The 21,998-nt window shown below is 41.8% G+C and overlaps 1 protein-coding gene and 1 long non-coding RNA gene across 3 annotated transcripts in view; one reads left to right on the top strand and one right to left on the bottom strand.

Annotated features, from left to right (window-relative positions):
• LOC147020117 (delta-type opioid receptor-like) overlaps positions 1 to 21,998 on the top strand; it is a 216,249-nt gene that overhangs the window by 178,091 nt on the left and 16,160 nt on the right. For both annotated transcript variants that reach the window (XM_085895142.1, XM_085895143.1), the window contains one exon: positions 15,404 to 15,756. In XM_085895142.1, coding sequence (XP_085751268.1) covers positions 15,404 to 15,756 — 353 coding nt within the window. The remainder of the gene's footprint in view (positions 1 to 15,403; positions 15,757 to 21,998) is intronic.
• Positions 5,280 to 21,998, bottom strand: part of LOC147020116 (uncharacterized) — a 37,614-nt gene continuing 20,895 nt past the window's right edge. The window contains exons 2-3 of the long non-coding RNA XR_015061644.1: positions 15,093 to 15,207; positions 5,280 to 8,083 (exon numbers count right to left, since the gene is read on the bottom strand). This is a non-coding gene — a long non-coding RNA (uncharacterized LOC147020116). The remainder of the gene's footprint in view (positions 8,084 to 15,092; positions 15,208 to 21,998) is intronic.

Raw genomic sequence — 21,998 nt, 5'->3', positions numbered from 1 at the left:
TTTGTTACTTGGGAGAAATGTTAGATGCAGGTGGTGGAGTGGATTCAGCTGTGAGAACTAGTTTAGGGTAGCATGGAATAAATGAAAAGAGGTAAGAGGCATTTTAACACATAAAACTATCCAAAGCGAAGTAAAAAGTATAGTTCAGGTATATTTAGCCTGTCATAGACTCGTTTTGATGTGCAGCAGAGAGACATGGGGAATAAGGGTAGAAGACGAGAGAAGAATAGAGAGGACAGAGCGAAAGATAATGAGATGGATGTGGATGTGTGGGGTAACACAAAGGGATAAGCAGAGTAGTGTAGACATAAGGAAGGGGCTCAAAGCTGATTGTAATGAGGAAGAGTTGAGAAAGAGAAGACTGAGGTGATTTGTGCAAATGGTGAGATAGAGAGAAGATGAGCTTGTCAAGAAAGTCACAAGTTTAGTATTGGGAGCAAAAGACCACGAGGTAGACCGAAAAAGACCGAGAAGGATGTGATCAGTTGGTGGAGTTAATGGAAGAGGATGCTTTTGACAGGACTAAGTGAAAGGGATCCATCAGCAAACCAACCCTCAAATATGGGGAAATGGTCATTAAATGAGTCGTCGTAGTTGTCGTAGATGTAGATGATGATATATGGGGTGTGAGTCTGTAGTTAGAATTTAAGGCCTTATCCCCATTTGTGACTGTGTAGATTACATAATTACCTCTGCCACCAAAGGTGGATGAAGATTATGTTCTCACCTCTGTCCGTTTTTACTTGGGGAAAAGTTATTTTCCCAAGTATGTTGGTCTGTAGCGTTTGTTTGTCTATCTATTTGTTTCTCTCTATTTGTTTATCTGTTTGTCACATAATTTTTGGCCACAGTTTTCAAGCAATCGTTTTGAAATTTTTTGTGTGTGTAGGTGACCGGCCAAGGACGGCAACACAAAATTTTGGTGAAGATCTGAATCTACAGCTGTATCTGAGAATTTTTTAAAAGTGATTCTTCACCATTGAGAGATGGGGCCAAAACCTACGTGCAGCACAATATCTCTAAAAGTTGCGGACGACTTGTGACAAAACAAGGTGGAAAAGTTGGTTAGGTGACAAGAACAAGCCGATTCGAAGTCGGTTAAGGTCTGGAATCAAATGTAAACTATAAGTGGCATACAAAATATATACTATTCAACCTGGCGAAGGTATGTTCTCTACGGAGTGCCGTTCCGTTTCTCCAAGTTAACACTCCATGAGTGATTTTTCAATCGTTCTGTCTGTATGTTTGTCTGTGAGCAGGATATCTCAAAAAATTATCGACGGATTTGGATGAACCTTGGTGGACAGGTGATTCTTCACTGTTCTGAGATGGAGCCAAAATGTAGCTGTCTCGAGACAGTTGTTTCAATAGTATTCGTTTTAGATTGCCCTTCCCTTATGTCTACTGGGTTTATGGAACAAAATGCATTGTGAGGGCTTTCAGGCAGGTCTTTATTCCCATTCTTTATCCTTTACTTATTTTACTTCGCACACAGGAGCCTTTCCCTTCACGCATGCATGCACACCACATACCCTAGCAACAGGAGCACCTCATTAGCATATGCTGCCAAAACCTCATTCAAACTTTGTGGAATTCTCCAATGGCACATAACCTCAGACAATTGCCGTACTCTAACCCCAACACTACAACCACTAACATTCCTACAACCACCACAGTGCCTTTATAAAGTTCCCTACATACATCCAAGCTCACTTCCCTTTGCCATTAACCACCATAACCACAACAATGCTTCACCTACCTTGCCATAACTCACTATTATGAACGCCACAACCACAGTCGCCACAAAGAACACCCACCACTGTTCTTTGGAGGTTGCAGATAAAAATGGACACCATGTACCATTCTCGATGCTTATGATTGAGACATTCTGGTGTGTCGCTTGAAGCGCAAGTGCGCGCAAGAATCCGTTCAACATCGTATGGAGAGCTCGAGCACTCCGCTCAATTACGTCCCCCATTTAGTGTCCAGCGCATGTTTGTGGCTGGAGAGTGCCACCTGATACCCTCGCCCAATGTTATTCTCAGAGATGAGTCGCGTGGCAAAGCGCAGAGCGAATGAGGCCATTTCTAGTGCCATGTCCTTGCATTGGTGGGGCCAAAACTTGGGGAAGCATCCGTGCACCAATGGGGGTGATAGAAAACTCCTGCCACCCATCCTAATTCATGTATATGATAGAAATATAATTGAGTTTGGAGGACCAGATCATGTGGATAAAATAACTCGATATCTGGAGTGAAATCTGAAAATGTTAAGAAGTCGGTGGTTTAGTTTTTTGTCATTACCAATCTGTTTGCTTGCCAGCCAGCCATTCCTTGTCAACCTTTTAATGGAAGTGCTTGCTTGAGTACTTGTTTTTCTTTAATTGTTCATTGAAATTCCCCCAAAACAAGGTGAAAGCTACTCAAAGTTTTTGGGTTGTAGACTGTACGTACTGTCATCAGTAATCAAACTGACTGCAATCAGCTGATGACCAAAACATTGCTGATATTGGCCAAGCACGAATATATATATATATATATATATATATATATATATATATATATATATATATATATATATATATATATATATATATGTATATGTATATATATATATATGTATATATGTATATATATATGTATATATGTATATATATATATATACATACATGAGCCTGGTGTTGGCGCAGTGGTTAGGGCAGCGGCTTGGGATCCAAGAGGTCCTGAGTTCAAGCCCCGTTGAGCCACTGAATTAATACACCAGGGGGTTGACTCAGCCTGTCATCCTTCCGAGGTCGGCGAAATGAGTACCAGTATACTGGGCCGGTGTATACCCCGGTTAAAAGAGGTGTACCATATCCCTGTGTCGTAAGACGTGACCAGGGTTGCGTCAGGAAGGGCATCCGGCGTAAAACATGTGCCAAATCACTATGCGGATCATAATGGATGATCCGCTGTGGCGACCCCTAACGGGAGCAGCCGAAAGAAGAAGAAGAAGAAGAAGAAGAAGAAATATATATATATATATATATATATATATATATATATATATATATATATACATATACATATATACACATATATATATATATATATATATATATATATATATATATATATATATATATATATATACACAGGGTGAGTCAGAAGTAGCGCCCAATTTCTGTCAGTTGATTGTTTGTTTGCCATTTGTATTACAGTGTACAAGACGGTAGAAATAAATGAATGACATGTTTATCTTACCATTTTTATTTTATTTTGAAGGACAATATTTTGAAGGAGGTACAGTTTGCCCTTTCTTGAGTTTGGGTTGGTGGACCCCTTTACGATGAGTGGATTAAATTATTTAATTTCCAAAAAGTTAACATCTCAACAATTCCTGTTTGGTTTGGCTTCATGAGAATGTCATTAGCTATACGAATCCAGAGTGTATTCAGAGAGTGTACCTAACGCAGTTGAAATGCTCATTTATATGCAGTGCGTGGATTATTAAGATATTCTCATATTGATTGTTCAAAGATCCGTGACTAATATGGCACTAAAAGTAAAGGAGGCAAAGCCTTGGCTCCAGTTCTTTTCATGAGTAATGGAATGTAAGACCTGTCGATTCGTTGACAGGAATATCAGTCTTTGCATAATTGCCAAAAAAAAAAACGGTTGTTGTTCATTGGAAAAAAAAAAATTAGGCGGTGTACAGATACCGGCCTAGCTATGCACTTAGGGAAAAATGAGGGGTAGAGTGTTAATGGGATATTTGTCACAGCCTTTTTTGTTGTTGAATTCCGAATAATATACAACACAACACCACACAAAGGGGAATATCAAAATAAAAAAAATTCTCACCCTCCCCCTCCTCCCCTCCTCCTCCTCCTCCTCCTCCCTTCTTATGATCAAACTGTGTGGGGCATGTATTAGGTACGGGCCATGCCAGGAAGCAAACTCTCCTCATGTGTGTATGCTGCGTGTATTGCTATACTGCACTGAGTAGGGGGTACCGTTTTGCTTTTATTAGCGGAATCCCCAATAGGACAATTGTTGAGGGACGCATGCAGGCACGTCGAGACCGAGCTCCTTTTATATTATAGATATTACGATTGGGAAGGTTAATTTGTGAAAAAGTATTGTTTAGACTTCCAGTGCAAAGTGACCTGTATATGACAGGCCTCCAATTGGACTGTTACTTCTACCAGAAATACAATTCCACTCATTAGATCACCACAAAGAGAAATGGATCACCTCAAATTGATCCATCATTGTTGTAATAGTCATACTCTGTCCTTTAGTGGAAAACATGCAATGAAGTGTCCTGCAGAAAAGCAAATCCATGGATGAGATGGGTACTAACAGACCGATACTCAAACGGGTATTCTCAATCAGGTATAACGGCAGTAAAGACTGCTCGAGCATCTCCAAAAATGCAGGTTCAAATCCAGATAAAGGCGGCAGTATTATACACTCGGGTTTCATGCTTCTGGAAACCTAAGGAAATTATTTCGTCACTATCAGAAACCCAGCTCATAGTTTAAAGTAATGACCTTCAGAGAAGCCCAGTAATTATGTTCACAGAGGAGACGATATGCCTGTCCTGTTTTCTCTGGTCATCATCTTCTTGTTCTTCGTTCGTGTACAACACAATACTTCTGAGGCTGTACCACTGATGCAATGCCCTCTGTAGTTTATAGGTGGAATTTTGAATTTGGCTTGGGTGCCGGCGAAATCTCACCTACTGTCCTCTTCATGAAGTACACCATGTGATTTTTAATGTCCACCAACTAATGCCAGCAGAAGAGACACCCAGTTTAACACCCATCCAAGGGAAAGCACACACAATGATGAATCACCCTGCCTGTGAAAGCCCAGGATGACAATTTATAGCTCGGCCGAGATTCAAACTCAAGTCGCGGCCATCCTGCCACCCATCTTTATCAGCCATCCTTGCTTTTTATACATAGCACTAGGAAAAAAAATCACTTCCGCTTCGCTACAAAAGTTCAGTGCTGGATTATTTGGTTTAAACCTCCACTTAAAACGAGTGAAATGAAACATTTTGAAAATTTCTAATTATTCTTACTGAGATTGCAACACCATATCATCCAGGAAAAATGTTTGACTTGGAACAAGTTTCAACAGAATTTTCTTTTTTACCACTTTGCATTGCTCTGGGGTCCTCAGAATGCCATACTCAAAGTCCTAAGGAAATATGAATCATTTGCATAAATTCAATATCTCGCGTGACAGGTATTGCCTGAACAATCACAACAACACTTGTAATCTGCTTTATCACTTTATTAATCACAACAACACTTGTATTCTGCTTTATCACAACAACACTTGTATTCTGCTTCATCACTTTATTAATCACAACACTTGTATTCTGCTTTATCACTTCATTAATCACAACAACACTTGTATTCTGCTTTATCACAACACTTGTATTTTTCTTAATCACTTTATTAATCACAACACTTTTATTCTTATTAATCACTTAATTAATCACAAACACATTTGTATTCTGCTTCATCACTTTATTAATCACAACAACACTTGTATTCTGCTTATTCACTTAATTAATCACAACAGCACTTGTATTCTGCTTAATCATTTTATTAATCACAACAACACTTGTATTCTGCTTTATCACTTTATTAATCACAACATGTGTATTCTGCTTAATTACTTTATTAATCACAACACTTGTATTTTGCTTAATCACTTTATTAAGGCCTAAGTCACATTTGCCACAGCGGCCGTGGGGTCTGCAAAATCTATGGCCACGAGCAGTTATAGGGTGGCCGCAGTATTTCCACGGTCACACAATGTAGCAGTCACATATGTTTTTATTTTTCCGGTAGCCGCACGGGGTATTTATAAATTGTGGAGACCGAAAACGTGGGGGTGCCGTACGGTCTTTGATTTGATGTCGCACGGTGGCCTTAAGGCGTTCCTGCGGCGGCCGTAGAATTTTCAAGGCAGACGCAAGGTGCCCGCAAGGCGACCGCAGGGGGACCGCAAGGCGACCGCAGGGGGGCCCTAAGGCGAATGTGTGGCCAGACGGACGGTGACGAGTGGGTTCTTTTTTTTTTCCATTTCTTTTTTTTCGGCTTGTCCAATTGCTACGGCGAACGTAGAAATGAAAAAAAAGTTATAACTCCGCGCTATAATTTCACGGCGACCTTACGACCTGTAAAATATAGCCATGCGGCGTAGGGCCACCCTGAGGCCACCGCAGAAACTCTGCGGCCGCTGCACGTTTCTGTCAATTCAGAGGGCGTACGGCCGCCGTATCCTCGCCGTAGAGCAAATGTGACTTAAGCCTAATCACAACACTTGTATTCTTCTTAATCACAACACTTGTTTTCTGCTTAATCACTTTATTAATCACAACACTTGTATTCTTCTTAATCACTTAATCACAATACTTGTATTCTTCTTGTTCACTTTATTCATCACAACAATGCTTGGCCTACTGTACTTACATTGTGCATTTTACATGTTTCCCTAAACATCTAGGATATGACTCCACACATAAAATTTACGTACAGTATATGTACTAAATTTACAAACCTCATTTTCAGTGTTATATTGTTATGGATTCAGCGGTGTCGGGGCTCGTACCCGACTCTTGACAGCCAAATGTTGAAGATTCGGCGTCACTTAACAGTACCGCCGTCTCCGGGGTTATAACGCCGGCTGGTTCGGCACAAGTCTCGGGTTACGCGCCTCAGATCACGATACCAAAATACACCTGTGCCTTGCCAGTTGGGGAAATAGACCCCGGTTACAGACTGGATTTGTCAGAGACCGAGTGGAGTCTCCCAGTGCGTAACCATTTTGGTTTTAAATACCAATCAAGCAGATCGTTCCTCGGCACGGCATGAATAAATTCAAGGTGGCAAATCTCATATAACCCAGCCATATTTATTGGGGACACATCGGGGAACACAACACAAGCAAAGCATTCACGACAATGTTATAATTATTCTATAACCCACTCTTAACTAGGGAGCTACGGATTACGGGTTTCGAAGGGAACCCTTGCAAGATAAACCTTAGACAACATGCAGACAAGACACGGATAACATGCAGACAAGACACAGAGTACTTGGTGATGCCTCATGGACGAGAGAAAAAGTGTCGAAGGCACGAATGTGCCTCGTGACAAGCCGATGTCAACGGATTCGAGCACCCAAGCTCAAACACGCCGCGTGGCAAAATGCCGCTCATCCTCCTTCTCCCGCAACCGCTTGCACATGCAGCCTCGGCGCGTTCAGCCCCCGTAAGGTCGACGGCCCAAGACCGTTAGATCGATGGTGGATTTCAGCTGGTTTCTCACAAGGTCCAGTATATAAATCCAGGCCTGGCCTGTTCACCAGATCAGGCCAAATCGGGGTGTTGGGCTCCGCAGGCGGATCGACGGGATGACAAGACGTGTCGAGCCATGTAGTGAGTAGGGACAGTCAGAGGCTCTGTCACTGGACTCCGGATGAACCTATCGAGGACCTCTTCATAAAAGTCGATCGCCGACTCCACGCATGCAGTTCCTCCTGCCTCTTTCACGAAGCTCGCCTTTTGGGGCGGCCTTTTCACGAGAGCCGATCGCAAAAACCCTCATGCAGTTCCTCCTACTGCCGATCGCCCAACTCGACTCATGCAGATCCACCCCTGCCTTTCCGAAACTCACTCTTCTCGAAGCCGACTCCAGACTCACACAGCAGCCAGTTCTATTCCAGCCGATCGCAGACTCGACTCTCAGGTTCAGGCCGTTCCTCTCTTACAGATCGCCGACCACACGCACTGTGAGTTACTCCCTCAGCAGATCACCGACTAACCCTCAGGTTCAGTTACTCCCTTAGCAGATCGCCGACCGACGCTAGCAGTTTCTCCTCCAGCCGATTGCAGACAGACCTCTTGCAGTCCCTTCCTTGCCTTTCTTTCAGCTCGCTCTTCACGAAAAGCCCATTGCAAACAGACACAGCCGTCCCTTGTTCAGCCGATCGCCCCACCTCTGTGCTCTCAGTTCCACCTTCCCTTCCTGGCGCTCGCTTCTCTAGGCCACTCCCTCTCAGAGCACTGGGCGGGGACTAGTTCGGAGAGGGGAAGGAAAAATAAGTAAGGCGCCTCCCGGTCCACCACCACTGTACGAACAATGAACAGCCTGCTACACCTCCCGACACACATGTAACGTCCAATTACCGAACAACCTGACTAAACATGCATTTAAGGGGGAATCTAGCCTAATCCTATATTTAATAACACACCAAGGGCCATTTCCGCAACAATATTATCAAATACACAAATATGACATAAATTTGACTCCTGTTCCACCCAAGGAGCTGCTGATGGCCTCATATTACCCATACATACCCTTCCCCCCCCCCCAAACCCCCTTCAACACTCCTTTCTCTCTTTTCATCCAATTTCTCTCTTGTCATCCAATTTAGCCCTGCACCTCCTACTACACACACACACACACACACACACACACACACACACACACACACACACACACACACACACACACACACACACACACACACACACCTTTCATTAAATATATGGCAACAAACTAATCTAGTTATAATTACCACGTTTCCAAGTCTTGACTTGAATTGCAAGTATTATAAAGCAAGACACCTCTCCAGGCGTATAGAGTGACAGTACCACCCACTTCCTCCTGACATCACACAGACCAGGATCCTTATTTTCTCAATCTACAGCTGAACGTTGCAGGTGATTGGATATCATGTGACTTACACCTGAACGTTGCAGGTGATTGTATATCATGTGACTTACACCTGAACGTTGCAGGTGATTGGATATCATGTGACTTACACCTGAACGTTGCAGGTGATTGGATATCATGTGACTTACACCTGAACGTTGCAGGTGATTGTATATCATGTGACTTACACCTGAACGTTGCAGGTGATTGGATATCATGTGACTTACGCCTGAACGTTGCAGGTGATTGGATATCATGTGATTTACACCTGAACGTTGCAGGTGATTGGATATCATGTGACTTACACCTGTTCAAGTGTGTCGAGAAGTTATAAGTTTTAACGGCAGAGGGCGTGCAGCTCCGACACATCGTTTATTTATTTGCTGCTGGTTCTGTCACTCATAACCATTTACGTGAGCACCCTATCTGGCTAGGGCTGGGAGGATAGCCTGAAGGTATGCATACTCGTCTCTGAGTTGTATAACTTGGCCTAGAATCTCTGCCGAGCGATAAACTCCCATGCTGGTGTTTCGCAGGCAAGGAGATTAATCGATGTATGCACCGGCCATCGGATGAACATCAAGCTGGGTGTCCCGTCTGCAAGTTGCTCGTATTAGTTAGACGTAAAGATGCTCTGGCACACTTTGCAAAAAAATTGCGAATTATCGCTGGCACGTTGAACAAATTGCAAATTCCTGCTCAAACCTACGTTAGGCTGGTCCAGCTGGTTCGTGAAAGACTTGTGCTAAACTTTCAGTATCCGACCCCACGAGAGAGTGGGAATAATTGTGGCATTAAAAGACCACGACAACAACCTGTCTGGCTGTCTCTATCATTAGTATAATCAGACATCTGTTTTCAGGGCAGTTGGTGTAATGTGAGTTAAGGAGGAGTGGGTGAGAAGTTGGGATGAGCTCAAAGTTAGGTGTGAGTGGTTGGAGTGGGATAAGGGTAGGATCCTGCCACTTGTAATAGCCAAGTGGACTGAACACTTTACTTGGATATTCCTCTGGCTTTCCACAAAATCTGATACCAAACCTGAATTATAATAACGTACACCCGGTGGGCTGAAATGCTTGTGGATCCAAATGCCTATTCGGAGAGAGGGTGAAGTAGAATTCTTGAAAGGGCCACATATATTCTGATAATGCATTGGATGGAAACTTCACCTCCGACACCACTTTAGTGCTGTCAATTCCCCTCCTTTCATACGCTGTCTAATCTCATGGAAAAGCTGCCTGGAAAAGGGCAGAAGGTTAATATACAGTAGTGACAATAATATGTGATGCCCATGGGCCAAAATGGGAGAAGACAGCTTGACATACAAGGGAATACATCAACAATTTGGTGAAAACAGAAAAATTTAAACAAAATAATTGCCAACTCATGTAGTTTGTCAATCAACAGCAATTTCCATTATTGTTTGTGAATTGAAGGTTAGAATTAAGGATTCATCTTTAAGGATTGAACTTTGAAGGCATTGTGGGAATTTAAGTGCATAAAATTTAGAGTACCATTGAAATTGTTTTTTATTTCTATTTTTGCAGTGATATAAAGCTCAATGAGGAATTTGTACATGAACAGTATCGCGTGTCAGACAAGGGTACTGTAGTAGACATCAAAGTACTTTTGTACATGTTACAAGGATATTAGTCGACAGTGTGACAATAGTATATGTGTACTATCGTTGCTGCTGTTTGTCGTTGCTGTTCTGGTTCATTGGAATGTCCTATATTGGGAGTTATCGCTTCTTGTAGTCCGGAGTGTAAAGGCAATTTCCATAGAGAGTGTAAATCATTTGTAGAATGTGGTGAAATATGTGGTTTGCTGCCTGGAGCACGAGCGATCATTAACGGTAGTATCGAGATGATTTTATCAGTGCATTGATCGCAATGTCTCTGCACAAACACAGGCTGCGACTGTTCACAGATCGATGACAATGTAACAAATAATACATTTTTCATTCTCATTATCAATATAACAATACTCATAATAATTATACTGAAAAAAAAGTAAGAAGTATAAATACTGTATCTGCGATGACGAAGCAATCGCCAAGGGTAAGCCTCCGCGGGCACGCACAATCCCATGATGGCCGTATTCTTTTTGGACCATCGTATGACCTTGACCTTCATCATTTAGAGACAGATTGTAAATTAAGATAATGCGTCCCAATGTACAATCCATCCCTGAAACTCAACATCATGAAAATCGGAGAAAAATTATTCAAGTTATTATCAATAAGGTGTTTTTTGTTTGTTTGTTTTTCAATTCGGTCATAATCTGAAAAAAAGCAGGTCATTGACACTAATCAAATAGCAGGTGCACACCTTCAGTGCAGGTACACTATTATTATGCAACAACACCTTGGAAGGTGAAACGGTCTTTAGGATTCCAAATTAGCAAAATTGAGCGATGACAAAAAAATGCATTATTTATTTCAGACCGCCACTTGAGCTTGACCTTTAACTCGGACTGGTATGATCTAAATTAAACGTACATCTGCCTTGCCAATTTCGTTCTTATCAGACAAGCCTTAAGTTATAGTGAAAAATGTTAACATGTTTATAATTAGGTCATGACCTTCAAAATAGGTCAAGATCAAAAAAATTATGTCAACTCTGCATACTTTTTATTCCCATTATTGATGCAAAATTTCATTCCGAAATTCTCAGCCGGCTCCGAGATACGCCTTGGACATTGGCAGAAAGAAGGAAGAACAAAACAAAAACAAACCTTAAGGGTGGTTTAGTACTTCTAGGGGTCTAATAGACTCTGTGGTACCATACAATATTAGGGCACTAATTGTATAAACAAACCATACAACAGGTATAAGCCTTCCCCTATTCTATAGGTGGAAGATTAATCATAATAATTGCATACTGTGGGACTGGCAGGGTAGCATGGAGGTACGCATACTCACCTCTGAGCTGTCTCGCCTCGGTTTGAATCCCGACCAAGCTATAAATTGTCATCCTGGCGTTTCTCGGGCAGGTGGAGGCATAAACAAACGTGTGCACCGTCCATTGCAAGGATGCTGGATTTTCTATCTGCTGGTATTAGTTGTTCGTGGAAGTTAAAGATTCGATACTATCTTTTTCCTTTGTTGGTGGTGGACATTAAAGATTCCACAGTTTCTTCTGCAAAGAGTAGGCAAGTTATCACTGGCACACTGAATAAATTACTAATCCACAAATTCCTGTCCAAACCCTCTCACCCACCCACATGTAGCAAGTGTTGTGAGGATGCCAATACCCACAACGTGAGTTGAGGGAGGCCTTTGTCCTCCATTGGGCTGATACTAGCATGATGATGATGATGATGATGATGATGATGATGATGATGATGATGATATGCAATTTGTTTAACATATCTGAAAGATTAGGATCAGGTTGTAGACTTGTAGTATAACTTGTGTGTCACCATTATGTTCCACTTGTGTCCTTCCATTCATTAGTCCCCGACTGGTTTCACAGGAGGGGACTACAGCTACCCATGTAGAATGTTGTAACGATAATTAGGATGTCATGGGTCACGTGGTGTGGCAGCCATGTTGGAAAAAAAGAAAAATTTTGGACCTCTGTATCTCTGAAACCGCACCATGGAAAATATTGAAACTTGGCATGGCATGTGGCAAGTACTCCTCATGGGGAATAAGTGTGATTTATTTTTTTTATTTTATGATGTCGTGTCTTCGTTATGACGTCATAATTGCATACATGGAATGCTACATCGGATCACTATGAAAAATTTTAAGGGTCACCTAGGGATAAATTGGTCCACAGAAAAAAAAAACCATTGACGTCTTCAGTCATGTGGTTCGACAGCCATATTGTTCTTTGGGTTTTTTTTCAAAAACCTTCAAAAATCTTCTCTGAAATGGCTGAACAGATCAAGGTGAAACTTTACACATATGACCTCGTATCCATGAGGAACAAAACGCTCACATGCGTCATTAGTCACATGGTTTGGCAGCCATATTGGATTTACCATAAAACTAATTTAAAAAGAACCTTCTTCTCCAGAACGGCTGGACAGATTGAGGGGAAACGTCACGCAAATGTTCCCCAAGCCTTGGCGATACCAGTGTTCACAAATAATTGATACGTCAGATGGTCTGGCAGCCATATTAGTTTGAGCAAAAAATATATTTCAAAAATTATTTCTCTTGAACCGCTTAATCAATCAACATGAAACTTCACAATTAAATCATCTTGTGGTGATGGGGAATATGATTTAAATTTCAACTTGATCGGACGCATGGTCTGGCAGCCAAAATTGTTAATTTCTTTTGATCTGGATTCTTTCATATATATATATATATATATATATATATATTTTTTTTTTTTTTTTTAATGAGGCTCACTTGACTGCACCTGGGTGGGTTTGAGGATAGAGGCGTAACAGCTGAAACCCGAATTCTATATCAGGTTCCTCCTGATGACCTCAACTTTGCTTTTTGCTTGTTCAGGTTCCTTCTGATGACTCCAATGCAGGACTGTACCTGCAGTTTTTGGTCTTCCATTTGATTTGAATTGAATTTATTTTCATCATCATGGGTCAGTGTTAAGTGTCCGATCAAAGCAGGGTTGCATCAAAGTGGGATGTCTTGGTACCAGTTCATCACTGTCAGTTACAAGTGGCAGTTCTATTATTACCACCGTCACTGAAGGTGAAGGAGGTTATGTATTCACCCCTCTCTGTCTGTCTGTTTGTCTGTTCGTTTGTTTGTCTGTGTACAGGATATCTCATGGATCCAAGTGAAATTTGGTGGGCAGGTTGCGTGTGTGACAAGGACGAATTGATTAGATTTTGGTGAAAATCTGGATCCGACTACTAGATTTTTTAAAGTGATTCTTCACCATTGAGATAGGGCCAAAAATGATATATAGCACGATATCTCAAAAAGTTGTGAACGGATTCAGACGAAACTTGGTGAACATGTTTAGTGTGTGACAAGGAAGAATTGATTCAATTTGGGTGAAGATCCGAATCCGGATCTGGATACGAGAATTATAAATTTCTAAAGTGATTCTTCACCTTTGAGAGATTGGACCAAAAACGATATATAGCATGAAATTTGAAATATATATTGAGCCCGATATGTTCTCATGGATCAGGCATTACGTGGTGGAGGTATGCGCTCTACCGAGTGTCCTATTTAATTATGTACCAAAACAAGTCCTGGCGAGAGTCTGCAATCTCTGATTGCTTCTTTTTCTTGTTTTTAATATGAAATAGGCAAAGCCTAGAAATGAACGAAACACGGTGGAGTGGAAAGGTGGTTTTTCTTATTCTTATTCTTATTCTTATTCTTATTCTTATTCTTATTCTTATTCTTATTCTTCTTCTTCTTCTTCTTCTTCTTCTTCTTCTTCTTCTTATTCTTATTCTTATTCTTCTTCTTCTTCTTCTTTTTTGTTCCGTTATCGGCGAGAGCATGCATTAAAGCAAACTAATTTTTATCTTCAGTTTGTTTCCCTCATCTTTATTGTTTTCTAGTCGACAAAATGGAAGGGCATTCAGTAGAGCGCATATCTCCGCCATGTTATGCCTGATCCACGAGAACATATCGGGCCCATTACATTTTTGAAATATCATGCGATACAGTACTATATCGTTTTGGCCCCATCTCTCAATGGTGAAGAATCCCTTTAAAAATTAAATAATCCTCGTATCCAGGTCCGGATCCGGATCTTCACCAAAATTGAATCAATTCACCCTTGCCACACACCCAACCTGTCCAAGTTTCATCTGAATCCATCCACAACTTTTTCAGATATCCTGCACACAAACAAGCAAACAGACAGAAAAGGGTGAAAACGTAACGTCCTTCCCCTTCGGTGGCAGAGGTAAAGATACCAGGAAATGAAAATTGCTTTTCCTTTTATTTTGCTGAATAGACCCAATACAAAAACGGTGGGTTAGGGAGTTTCTTTTTCTTCTTCATTTTGGTTCGTTAAAGGCAAACAAATTTTTTTATCTCCTGATCATTCATTGGGACCAGTAGGGGACATGTATTGCAAAGCAATTCTCGCTCTTGTTTGTTTATACGTATTTTATTTTTGTATACAATGTCGGGGCTGGTGGAGGATCTAGAACATAGAATTGATCTGTACGTAATGGAACAATAGGAACAGTATAAAGAGGGAGGAAGCACACCAATGGGAGGGGTGAGAGACAAAATTGGAGACTTGGACAAATAAGGGATGTGGGGAAGAATGCAGAAGTTGTGCATGTGTAACGTGTATCCTGCATATCATATGTGGGACAAAGACACTGTCGGAGACATTGGTGTACTTTCATTCATTTTTTCAAGGATATTAGTAGACAATGCACAGAATCACAACAATATAGATGTACAGTACCATCGTTTCTGTTGCTTTTGTTCCTGTTGCTCCTGTTGTCGCTGCTGTTGCCATTGTTCGTTGCTGTTCTGGTTCATTGGAACGTTCCATATCAGAAGTTTTTGCTTGTTATAATCTGGAATGTAAAGGCAATTTGTAGCGAGATGAATTATATCAGGCAAGATAAGATAATTAATTATGAACTATTAACAGTGTGTAAAGGGATCAATCATGCTAATTTTAAATAGTATACCTCACTCGTTTCATGGAACTATGAGTCATTGTGAGGCAAGCCATCATTCCTCCACCATTCCTTTTGTTTCTTCATCTAGGTATACCAAGATGAAGACAGCAACCAATATCTACATCTTTAACTTGGCTCTCGCCGATGCCCTGGTGACCAGCACACTACCCTTCCAAAGTGTCAATTACCTGCTCGACACTTGGCCGTTTGGCCAGTTTCTTTGTAAGGTGGCCATGTCCATTGACTATTACAACATGTTCACCAGTATATTCACGCTGACCAGTATGAGTGTGGACCGCTACATAGCCGTTTGCCATCCGGTGAAGGCTCTCGACGTCCGCACACCGAGCAAGGCCAAAATTATCAGCATCTGCATCTGGATTGTTTCATCTGGCATTGGAATTCCAATTGCTGTGATGGCATCAGCAAAACAGCAAAAAGGTGAGAAAAATAAATGACTCCTAAGAAAGTAGAGTATAGCTTTTGAACTTTTCTAAATTGATGCTTTCCTTCATAGTTTTCATTAGTTATTGTCAAAGTGCTTTGTCTTTGATTTTTTTTTGTATTTTTACATAAAGCAGTTAATACTGACAAAGCAACGAAGAAAAATAACATTGGCTCATAGTTCAACAACATTTTAGTTCATGTGGCACACAAATGCATTCACTGTACAGTCGTTCTTTTGGGAAATAGTAATGTACCTGTATTGTCATTTGGATGCATCAATGCACTATAGTTCATATGGTACAGCATACAGTAATCCACTGCAATTGAAATTGTAGAATACTGTATTGCTACAACTGCAACGAATACAGGGTGTTCCGAAAAGGTACGGCCAACTCTGGTTGTTAATATATTTAGAATCACAAATGAAACGAACCCTTTGGTTTATATGATGCAGAAACTCGTGAAGTTTTGTGCACACCATCAATACATTTTAATGTGAGCTCAATGTGGCACGCGCAGGACATAAAAGTGGGACACGAGTACTTGCCATGTTCGGCTCAGAATTATTGCGTCCACCAGTGCACATGCAGCTGTGATCCAAGAATGAAGATCATGCAGGTTTACCACCTTGGTGTTGTTGACAACATCTTTCACAAACCCCCACATAAAAAAAAAATCAAGGGGGGGGTTCTGTCTGGTGATCATGGAGGCTACGCGGTTGTTCCTTCTCGGCCAATCCAGCGACGTGGTAATTTTTCATTCAGGATGGCTCAATCGACTAAGGCCCAATGAGGGGGAGCACCGTCCTGTTGAAAAATTATTTCGGGTTGCAGATCTTCAATCTGTGGGAAGGCGAATCCTTCCAACATGTTCATGTAAATTGTTGAGGTCATGTGTCCTTCACAAAGAAAAACGGACCCACCAAGTGGTCATGGAGGTCACACCACACGTTGACCTTTGGACTGTTGTGTATGTGTTCATTGACCACATGGGGGTTTTCAGAGCCCCAGATCCGCACATTGAACCGGTTGACCTTCCGCACGACATGAAAGCAAGCTTCCTTTGTGAACATGACCTTTTTCAGGTAAACTTCATCTTCCTCTATGCGAATGAGCATTTGCAAGGTGAATGCCTTGCATTTAGGTCTGTCATTTGGTTTGAACTCCTGAAGATTCTGCACTTTATAGACATAAAGCTTCAGTCTTTTATGCAAAATCCTGTGTTCAGTGGTGGTTGGTCGTCCCAGTTCTCTGGATGCATGTCAGATTGATTTTCTGAGACAAAATGATTCACGCACTCATTCAACGTCTACTGCACTTGTGCTTGGTCACCTGGTACTTTCCGTTTCTGACAACTTCTAGTCTCCTTAAACCTCCCTTACCACTCTCTGATGCTCATCTGCGATGGCGGATTCCTTCCATACCTTGTAAGGGATCTCGTCTCGATGAACCATTCGGCGCACCGAGTTTTCTCCGGCAGAGTCACCATTTTATTTTACATTAAATCACCAGACCTGAAAATAAAGAAAACTTTATGAGTTTCTGTGTCACATAAAACAAAGGGTATCATATCATGTGTGGTACTAAATATATTAACTACCAAAGTTGTCCAGGTGTTTTTGAAAAACCCTGTACTACTGCTACTACTTTAACGGCCCCATTTATTTGATCCACCTTCTTGTGCAATTTGTCGTGGGGAAAACACTTTCTCAAGCCTTTTATGAACTGACTGGCCAGACCTGACATTTGACTTGAGCCGATTTGGACAGGAAATTTGCAATTTGTTGAGGATGCCGGGAATAACTTGCAGACTCTTCTCGAAAGATCCTGTGGGATCTTTAAAATCTATCCACTAATGCGAGCAGACGGGACACCCAGTTTAACATCCAACCAAGGGACGGCTCACTATGTGATGCGCCCAGGGACGGCTCACTATGTGATGCGCCATGCCCTACCTGCAAATCACCAATCGGATCGTTTGGTGTCAGGTCGGGAATCAAACCCAGGCTAAGTGTGTAAGGCAGTGTAGTTTATATTGTGGAGCAGGAATTCATATAGTTCAGCAACGCATCTTAATTCCTATGATGCGGCAATATATTGCCATTTATCACACAGTAATGCAATGTAGTTTATTTGAATAGATTTACACATTTAGTCCAGTCAAAATAAGGTTGGAGGTCACACTAATTGCAAGAAAAATGAAACCACTTTTATTTGTCTTCTTTAAGTACATGTAATAACATATTTTAAAATTCCAAGAAGTTCCTGGTGTGGAACATAGATTTCTGGGGGTGTCTAAAATCTGGCATATATAGGGACCTGGCGAAATTAGGTCATAGGTTACAAACACTAGGATCGGTCAAACTTCAATCATCTACGTTGAATTTTACTATTAATATTTATTGTTTAGGTCACATTTGATATTTAAATGTCCTTTAAACCATGCTCATGGTCAAACTGAGGACCAGTCTGCCCCCCCCCCCCACCCCACATACGCATATAGGTAGGGCCTAATTTAGATAAGGATACCTTTTCCTTACTCGGCATTGTTGCAAACATTAAAAAGTATCATCAGTTATCTTGTTACCTTGGTCACTCATGTTCTCACATACGTCTCTGCATTCCCCACATGCTGGATTACAAGGCAGTCCTTGTTGCCGACACCCGCAGTGCTTGGCTTGGCAGCCAGATTTGCAGCGGCATCTAACTACTTTTCGCAGTTCTTCTGGTGCGAAATCCAAGTCACTTGCCACTGGAAATAATGTTTCTCCTTGCACCCTCCAACTCCATGTCTCTGAATTAAGTTCTTCTCCTTTCCATGTCTGCACCTGATGATATACGCGCAAGGAGTGATACTTGGCAGCTGCCCGAGTTGGAGGTAGGTATTTTGGGTGGACCACTTGTTTTTTGGTGGCCAGAAGTTCAAGGTACTTTTGATGGCGAAGTATGTCCAAGTTCCTTGTGACCCTGGGATTTGCGTTGTATATGCACATCAGTGCTTTTTCACCTGCTTCTGCAATTCCTTCGTTTGATCTTCCCGGATCGTTGAAAACTTCAGCTGCCTTGACAAAAGATGGGCTGTTCTTTGCCAATGAAAGAACTACAGCTTTTCCATGACCAAACAACCTTGAAGTAGTATCACATCCGAGAACAGCATGAAGAAACAAGATGTTTCTGCAAACTTTCTCACCTCGAGTCTTTTGCAGCTTCTTGATATCAAGGTATCGGATGGGAGAACCTGCTTTAGCCTGGGGCTGGAAGTATATATTCTTGTGCTTCTTAGTTGTGTAATGGATAAGCAAAACCAGGAGATCTGTGTCGCTGCCAACCAGTATGGTCCGACCTTTCTTGGCCACTACCAGTGCTGTCTTCACTATCAAAAGATCAGCATCTCCTTTTGCATGATGAACATCACAGCCGGCCATTTCAAGATGCTTTCCAAGGACATTTATTAAACGTTGCTTATTCTCTTTGTTTGACAGGAATTCATTCTTTTTCATTTGAAGAGGCATGTTTTCATGAAACTGAACTCCTTGGGCCTGCTTGGTACCAATGCGTCTTCTGTGAGTCCCATCCTTTGGAGTTGGACCACTCTGGTAACCATCAAACACTATGACTGGGTTTCCATACCTTTTGACATGAGCAACATAATTTTGGCAGATAGCATTGTATGTCTTCCCAGTTTCCCATAGTATCTTGTGCAGAAGAGCTCCACCATCAAGGACAAATTGGAATGTTGCAATCTCCATGTGCGTCTGTTCATGAGAAGGATACCCAGCAAGGTCCCACAGAGCGTTAGCAAGCGTTGGCTTATGAGCTTTCAAGAGTTTGTTCCTTTTTTCAAACAGAGCAGGGGGATAGCCACAGAGTTCATAGCCAAATGCGTCCTGAATACTTTCCTTCTGTGTGCTGACCATCACAAGCCTCTGAAACAGGAGAAGAGGATCAATGCTAACATCCTCACCATCGATGGAGATTTTGGACTTCGAATCCATTGCGACTGCCTGGTCTTTCTTCTTAAATGTGTACTTCAAAACTTGTTTTCCCTCCATGTCCCCTAAGATTTTACTGCCAATATCCTCTGCTCTGTCGACATTCACAGTGTCTGTTGCAAAAACACCATTTACTATGTTTCTGAGAGTTTCAGCATTTCCGAAAGGAGACTTGTCAATGAATGTGAATAGCTTGTTCACATCATTGGCATCCCTCTTCTTAAGTGCCATGGAAAGGTCTTTATGTTGCTCCTCGTTGCATGTATGCACCTATCTCTCATAGTTTCAGAGATAAAAAAAATTAGGGAAAAGTGGCTTTCCGGCCGACCTGCTCACCACTGGCAATAGGTGATCCAAGATGGTGGAATTGGCTTCAAGGTCGCAACGCCACACCGCCTCCATACTATTATTCCTCCAAAGTTTACACTATATTTTCCTGAGAGAACACCTCAGAAAACATGGGAATAGACACCAAGTTGAATGTAATAGGGGAAGAAATGGCCAAATTACACAGTTTTTTAATACCGCATACTTGCCTGAAAAAGATTAAAAAGTCGCAATCATCCTAAAAACTCACCATGTTCCATACCTTCATTTACTTGGAATTTTTAGTCATTGATAAGGTAGAGCTAGAGGAACACAAAACAAGTGGTTTCATTTTTCTTGCAATTAGTGTGAGGTTTACCCCCATTTTGGCTTATTTTGACTGGACTAATTGTAGTTCATATTATTTAGCAACGCACTGTAAATATATTAGTGCAGTATGTAATTAACTGCAGCTCCTCTGATATAGCAAAACATGTCGTTTAGGATACAATAATGGATATGGGGGGAGGGAGGTGGGAATGAGGAAAGGGGAGTAGAAGAGTGAGGGTAGGTTCCCTGCTGGAGAATGTTATAATATCCGTTTTGAATGTATCTGGTCAGACGCGATGCGGGAAGTGAGGAATGAGAGGAGAGAGGGGAGGAGAGGAGGGAGGAAAGGAGGCAGGAGAGGAGGAGGGAGGTGTAGTTGAAGAGGTAGGGTAGGGTAATTTCCTGCTTGGGAAAACTGAAGTTTGGGATTGAACAATCTTCTTATGATTTTTTTTTTCATGTTCCCGAGGGTATCTATGTCTAAATAGTTTATTTAAAGTGAGTTAACTGTTTTCCAACTGTATAATTTAACAATACTTCGAAAAACTTTGTTCGTAATTTATTGAATATGTGGGCTAACGATGGAATCCAATATTTATTAATAATGTTTGCTTTTAAGGAATTTTAAATTTGTGAAGTGAAGTGTATTCGATGCTTTCAAGTTATATAAAAATAAAAAGGGAACAACAGAAGTAAGTCGGCCAAAGCAGGTTTATCCCCCCACTCCGGTCAAGTCGATCAAGTCAAGGCAGAAGTCACTCACTCCACACCCTCTCCCACCCCTCACCCCCGACCTCTCTCCTCTCCCCTGTGCATGATCCTTTCCCCCTCACCCTCTCTCCCTCCTTTCCCCCTTCCTTCCTCTTCCCTCTCCCCCTTTCCCCCTCCCCTCCCTTGCCATCTTTCCCCTCTCCTCCTCTCACCCCTCTTCCCCCTCTCCTCCTCTCCTCCCTCACCCTTCTCTCCCCCTCTCTCTTCTCCCCTCCCCCTCTCTCTCTCACTCCACTCCCCCCTCTTGTGAGTGAAGCATCAGATATGAAGAAGGGCTGTCCAAATGTCATAAATATCTATGCCTGTGGGTTTCCAACAGGTGTCCCACTCGTATGTACCATTACAGCCCAGGGTTCGAGGTTTGCCACGAGGGGAAGCACTTGAGTTTCTCCTGAACACCCGATCCAGAGGCCGCCGACCACAGATAACTCCACGGTCTAACAGGCTGTAGTTCTTACACAGTCATAGCCACTTGACTTAGACTAACAGCCTAGCAGGGTTACGCTTCAATGTTTTTGCGATATGTTTCTATTGGCAGGGCACCCTAACTAGAGGTCACACCCTTGGTGCTGCACCTGGTGATCTCTTGCCAAGCAGAACAGATAGGTGCAGCTCCGGCTAACACAGCAAATCAGGTGGGGTACAACTTCCCATCTAATTATATTTGTACACTGTCAGACCATTGAAGGAAAGGACCACCGAGACAGGTTTGAAATAATAACAATTATTTATTTACAAACACACAAGCAAGCAATCATTTTAAAACGAGTTTCTACAGGCAATAAAGCAAAAGGCACAAAAGAGCAGATTTAGCTGTAATCCATAGTATTTCTCATAC

This window comes from Eptatretus burgeri, chromosome 9, assembly GCF_056783735.1.
Source record: "Eptatretus burgeri isolate ZD-2024b chromosome 9, Ebu_testis_v1, whole genome shotgun sequence".
Lineage (NCBI taxonomy): Eukaryota > Metazoa > Chordata > Myxini > Myxiniformes > Myxinidae > Eptatretus > Eptatretus burgeri.
Note: the sequence above shows the minus strand (reverse complement) of the source record. Positions and strands in the feature narration are given on the sequence as shown.